This window comes from Triticum aestivum, chromosome 4A (assembly GCF_018294505.1).
Source record: "Triticum aestivum cultivar Chinese Spring chromosome 4A, IWGSC CS RefSeq v2.1, whole genome shotgun sequence".
NCBI lineage: Eukaryota > Viridiplantae > Streptophyta > Magnoliopsida > Poales > Poaceae > Triticum > Triticum aestivum.
The window spans coordinates 623,000,797-623,006,873 of NC_057803.1; the positions used below are offsets into that span (position 1 = coordinate 623,000,797).

The 6,077-nt window shown below is 45.6% G+C and overlaps 1 protein-coding gene across 2 annotated transcripts; it reads right to left on the minus strand.

Annotated features, from left to right (window-relative positions):
- Nucleotides 1–975: 975 nt before the first annotated feature.
- LOC123082695 (charged multivesicular body protein 1a-like) lies at nucleotides 976–5,648 on the minus strand. Of its 2 annotated transcripts, XM_044504972.1 has the most exons (4): nucleotides 5,335–5,648; nucleotides 3,165–3,301; nucleotides 2,567–2,659; nucleotides 976–1,131 (listed from the first exon to the last, which is right to left on the minus strand). In XM_044504972.1, exons 1-3 carry the CDS (start codon nucleotides 5,497–5,499, stop codon nucleotides 2,605–2,607), a joined length of 357 nt encoding a protein of 118 aa, XP_044360907.1. In that variant the 5' UTR covers nucleotides 5,500–5,648; the 3' UTR covers nucleotides 976–1,131; nucleotides 2,567–2,604. The 2 variants fall into 2 exon arrangements, 1 of the variants encoding a protein (XP_044360907.1); XR_006439094.1 differs by having other exon boundaries at nucleotides 2,567–4,007; nucleotides 5,335–5,469.
- Between the last annotated feature and the right edge of the window lie 429 nt (nucleotides 5,649–6,077).

The following is a 6,077-nucleotide window of genomic DNA, read 5'->3' on the forward strand; positions in this document are numbered from 1 at the left end:
TCCGGATATTCATGTGGCAATGGATCCGCGGACGGATCACGTCTGGGGTGGAGGTTCGCAAGCGCAATGGCCCCGGGTCTGGCCTCTGCCCGCTGTGCGGTACCCCCGAAGATTCTAATCACATCTTCTTCTCCTGCATGTCCGCTCCATTCGTTTGGAGCTGCTTAAGAGAAGTGGTGGGCGGTGATTGGTGCCACACCAACTTCCCTGACCTCTTCGCCGAACTCCAGAACTCTCCCTGCCCTCTCGCCACATTAGGTGGCTCGATATTGGGGCACTCGCATGGACCCTCTTGATCACTACAAGAAATATGTCAACTTGTGACCTTGACTATTGGTCACTGAAAGGTCATTGTTTTTCATTTGCGATCTTTTTTTGACCAAAAACAGAAGGTCAAAAGCTGGCGGTCGTAAACTGAAATTAACGACCTTCTCTGTGAGAAGGTCGTGGACGACCAAAATATGCCTATTGTTTTGTTTTGGTCACTAGCAGCCTCCCCAGGCCACTTAGGCATCCGAATGGCAATCTGATGTGGCACAAGAATCAGCCCGGTCCAATTCGATTTTCTACATGGGCCAAGCCCAACAATTCGGCCTTTCTATATATTTTTTTCCTGTGCTTTTATTAGCTACATGGGCCTGGCCCAAGAATTCGGCCTTTTTATTTTCTTGGCCATGGCCTTTTTTATTTTAGTTTTTCCAAAAGATGAGCCCACTAGTGAGATGGGACCCAGTTGTCAGGTTCTAACAAGTGGATCCCAGTTGTCACTGTTATATTCTTCGGATCTCAATTTTCCAGTAAATAAATAACAAAATTTAAATCTGAACAAAGAGAAAACAAAATGCTTCAAACAGAGCACGACTAATCAGGAAAAATATGGTGTCACGAATACAATCGTGAAAGAGCCAAACTTGGCACATTATTACAATCAAACTTGTTCATCCTGGTAACACAACAAGGATGGTTCATCCTGGTAACACATTATTACAGAAAAATATGGTTCACATCAAGTTTACAATAAAAAAAATGTTCACATCAGGTAACACAACTATCACAGTATAACTAGCTCCAATGCTTATCCCAACTTGTTCATCCTGGACCTCACGACAAAACATGAACGAAGGCCCGCATCTACAAGTTATTAAGAAAAAGAGTTAATATCATTTTTAGTACATAAACTTGTCCTGGTGGGAACATATTCATATAAGAACTAAAAAACCCCATAAAAGTGATCCTTAAACTTGTCTAACAGAACATTTTCATACAATTCCGTCAATTCTACCTGTGCACCGTCTCCTGCTGTTATAACAGGGCGTCAGGTTGGAACCGGGCCCTCTTGTCAATGTAACAGAGAATGAATAAACAAAACAATATAACAGATTGCTGTGGGGAATCAAACTAAAAAGACCTCCCGCACATGCAGCTCTGATGCGCCAGCGAGCTAAGGGCCCGTTCGCTTCCTAAGAATTTTGGAGGAACCGTACATGTGTACGTTCCTTTGGGAAAAATTACTACCAAGCCGTTCGACTCAGAGGAATAGCTTCACGAGTTTCTCTGGAAAGGCTTGCATTCCTTTACTTTTCATGGGAACAGAAAAATCGAGGCAAACCTCTTGTTCGGGCGGATGCCCGAGGCATGCTGCTGCGTTGGCAGTAGTTCTGTACAGGTGCAAGACGATTCCAGTACATAAACAATGAAGTTTGTGTGTTGTGTGGGGCCTTGAGCCAAATAAAATATTCTACTGATATCTCTCACTGAAAAAGTTTCCATGCATAACCGATTTCTTTCCATTGTTTTTATTCCTTTGTTTTGCCACTAGCTGCTAATCACATTCCTCTACTTTTTTGCTTTCCTCTGTTTTACAAGACTATTCCGAACAGGCCCTAAATTGAGTTGCAATTCTTATATTAGTTTCTTGACGCAAAGTTTAATCAATTCTTATATTATTATTTTTGAGACATAATTCTTATATTATTTGCATGATGATGCACAGTTTGGACTGACTAAGAGCAACTCCAACGGGCTGACCCAAAACGTCCGCATGCATCCGTTTGGGTCAATGCGGACAAATGTAGAGGCCCAACGCGCAGACCCAAACCCAAAAAGCGTTCGCGCCGACGCATTTGCAACCCAAATTTGCGGCCTAAATGCATCGGCACGGACGCCTCATGCGTCTTGTGGTTAGAACAAGCAAAATGCGACATTTTTACCATTTAAGCATAGAAGAACAGGGTCAACAACATTTCGATCTTTGAAAATGAACTAGGATTGCAATCTTTGAACAGCAAAAAATTAATACAGTAGATCATTTGTTGTTTAAAACAACCCCTAAGGAGAGACACTCTAATACTACTAATTACTAGCAGCAAATAAAATAGCCAGATGAGGCACCAGCACTTGATCATCGACACAACAGTCGGCAAGGACTCAACCACGGCACGAACACCAGCACTTGATCGTCGACACAACAGTCGGCAAGGACTCAACCACGGCGCGAAAAGCATCAAAATCTTAACTAACCAATGAAACAGAGCATGGTTGTAGGATAGCAAAGGGAGGAGCTCACAATGGTGGTTTGCGTAGCCGATGTCAAACAGCCTCCATTCATCGCTTGCGAGCACCATGTACCTTGGTGCCTTGCATAAGGCCACCTTCGAGTCTGCGAGAGAAAGAACGAGGTGAAGGTTAGTACGCATCAAGGATGCTGCTGTTCTGGGTCAAGCTAAGTCAACGGCATAAGAGATTTTAGTCAACCAAAATTAACATGTGAACATCTTGCACAATGGTAGTAGTATAGATTGTAGTAGTAAGCATGCAAGGAAACAAAACATGGGAAAAATATTGGTAGCAACAAGACAACCAGGATATGACAATAGCAGTAGTATAGATTGTAGTGACAGAAGCACAAGCATGCAAACTTGCATCTCATTCCAACCTAAAATTAGAAACAGTAGCAGCCATTCATTTTTACGCAGGTGTAAAACTAAAACATAAGCACTACAGCATTTGCTAAACTTGTCAGCTAAAGAACTCTATCTCGAAAGGCTTGAAAGAAGATTAGATAAGCACTAGAACACCCTAACCACCACCAATTCTCTTCATAGTTGATCTGATGTAAAAAAGTAAGCAATATGATACAGCAGTAGGCAAGTAGTATATATCACTCATGGGCATATGGGGCGAGGCGGGAGGCGAGGCAGAGGTAGTTCATGTGCTCGGTGCGCTTGCGGATGGTGTTCTCCGCATAGATCTGGGCGCCGTCGGCGTTGCCCTTCTCGATGGCCTTCTTCACCTTGAGCTTCTGTCATTCAACATATAAACATATAAGTAAAGTACACTAATTCTAGAAGATAAAACACAAAGCAATAAAGGATAAATGGACCATTTCCCCACAATTTGTTTCCTGGTTCAAACATCTACAGTCCAGCCACTGATGTCTTAAGCATGTGTTGTTGGTATGACCACACATGAGAATCAACTTCAGAGAATAAAAATCAAATTTGCTCAAATTATGCAAGAAAATCAAGGGCCCCTGCCCTCCCACTTTCCTAGAACAAAATGAGTACATGAGCAGCAGCTATATAGGACTGATGATGCATGTACTGCCTGTGAAAGAGCCACCACCAGCAGTTTGTTATAGTAGCAGGGTAAGTGAACTTTCTAAATATGGATTCAGCAAATGCATAGAGTTCACTTGTTAATTGGCTAGTTGAGTTCTACTGATAACCTACGGAGCAACTAAAACTGTGCTGCTATATATAGACACACAGCGTAGATGAGAAAAATGGAAGACTTGAAAGTAAAAAAGAACTATATTTATCACAACTTTGAAAAGTAACTAAATAGTGCAATGGTATAATATTTGATACGGCAACCAGGAAGTGGTACAATACAATGCTGATTAACCAATTTACAAAAGAGTTCCCAAACATTCGCCAAATGCACGGGGTGAGGGGGCACCACGACCTGGATGATCAGCCGGAGGTTGCTTCTCACCACACAAGTACCTGCACGTATTACTTGTTGGAGTTAGTTCTTTTCAATTAATAAATTCTTTTAGTTGAACAAGACATGCTCATCCATGGTGCAGTCCAAGAATACATGCATAAATCATTGCCTGAACCATACATGTACATATCTCTCTCTCTCTTTCTCTCTGAAATTGAATTGCCCTCTTAATTTTTTCCTCTGTTCCATACATGTACACACATGTTAAGTGAAACCCAAGGCACTCCAAGCTACAGGGACATGTTCAGATTGGAGTAGCCCCAAACTGTGGCAAACTAAACTAGCAGATTGGATTGATTGGAACTTAAAAAGGCCTGCGGGGGGCGATGAGCGATACTATTTCATAATTATGCTCATATGTATTAAAACTAAGCAGCACTCCCTCAGAACATAGGATATGCAGATGGGGGGAAGCGGAGTTGGCCATATTCAAAAATGAAAAAAATAGTAAATGGTCTACCTACAGTATTATCCTTCCAGCATGAAGATGTGAGTACATACTAAGTAGCATCAGCACAAGATAAACAGAAATGACACTCGAAAAAAAGGAAGAGTATGTACATTACAAGGAACATTTGTCTGCACTGACAACAGAAGCTATGCTCACAAATTTATATTGTTGGTACAGGAAATGTGCCAGACATCATATAAGCATACACAGTTACGCACATGATACTAAGATCACAACTGATTTCCAAAGCTAATTAACAAAGGAAGTCACATTTCTACTGTAGAAATCGCCAAAGGTGACTAATTTATCATGCAAAACCCAGTTTCACATGCTAAACATCAAGCATTACAAACAGAGCAAATAAATATTGATGCTGTGACCACCTTGACCAGAAAGGCCACCACCTGGTGGCCACAGCTAGACAATAGGGCAGAGAATCGCCAACTTAGAATTATGAAGGGAAACCTCCAGGCATAACGGGGTGGCAGACAAAATTCTGCACATGCAATTTAGGATGTGGAATAATACTGGTGCTGACAATGTACTGTTGTCTCACATTATATGTGTGACATATGCTTTCAAAATGATTGCTATTGCTTATATGGGCCTATGGGACATACACGCACGCTAAAATCATGCACATCCTATTAAGCATTGTTGCTCAGGGGAGGCACACGAGTACTGAATTCTCACCATTGGTACGGGAATAGTGGTTCTCTGCAACAGGCAGCTCACGGAAGACCCGGACAGGGTACAGGGTACAGGATGGATTATACTTCTATCGGACCAAACGCAGGCAACCACAACTATCGGATGGATTATACTCCAATGCGTTCTGGTCTCGCGTGGAGAGGAAAAAACAGGCGGGCAGGTACCTGCACTTGTGGGTGCGCGGCGGCGAGGGCTCTGGAGAGTTGCAGCACCTGCTCGATCTGCGCCTGCATCTGCTCCTTGCGGCGGTCGACGCCCTCGCCGGCACTCCGCCTGGCGATGGCGAGCTCGTCCGCGCGCGCCCACCGGCACTCGAGCCGCCGCCTCATCTCGTCCAGCGCCGCGCCCTACCACACCTGACTGCCTCCTCACGTGCAGCAGTAGGATCATGCCATGCTCAACAAAAGGGGCGCGGCGAGCGGGGGCAAAGCCAACCGAAGCAAAGCGAGCAAGCATTCTCACCTCGTGCGCGTCCTCTCGAGGCTGTTCCTCAGCCTCGGCCGCGAGCTCCGCGGTGAGGGCGCCGACCCGCTCGAGGCTGCCTCGGAGGTCCGGCCACGCGACCGACTTCTCGGGGCCCGGATCCGGCCCGGGGCTCTGGCTCATCCCGGCGCGTGCGGTGGAGATCGTGTGCGGCCCGCAGTGGCGGCGGCCATGGCCCTGGCCCACCGTGACGAGGCGGAGGCCGAGGCCGGAGGCGAGTGAGGAGTGGAGGGGAGGGAAGGGGAGGGTGCAGACCGGGGCGAGGGCGGCGGAAGGACGGGGCAGCGGCGGAGGGATCTGGATCGGGGGAGAGGACTGGGGGCGGGGAGGGATCTGGATCGGCTAGGGTTCACGCGCGTGTGAAAGAGAGAGGCTGCAGTGGGTTGGATCGACGGATGGATGGATGTATAGATGGACGGATGGA

Excerpts from the sequence above, each read along its gene's own strand:
- LOC123082695 (XM_044504972.1), bottom strand. The coding sequence starts at position 5,499 with ATGAGGCGGCGGCTCGAGTGCCGGTGGGCGCGCGCGGACGAGCTCGCC. Across the intron at positions 3,302-5,334 it reads CCGCGCACCCACAAGTGCAG|AAGCTCAAGGTGAAGAAGGC; the intron begins GTACCTGCCCGC and ends GTTGAATGACAG. Across the intron at positions 2,660-3,164 it reads CTCGCCCCATATGCCCATGA|ACTCGAAGGTGGCCTTATGC; the intron begins GTGATATATACT and ends TTTCTCTCGCAG.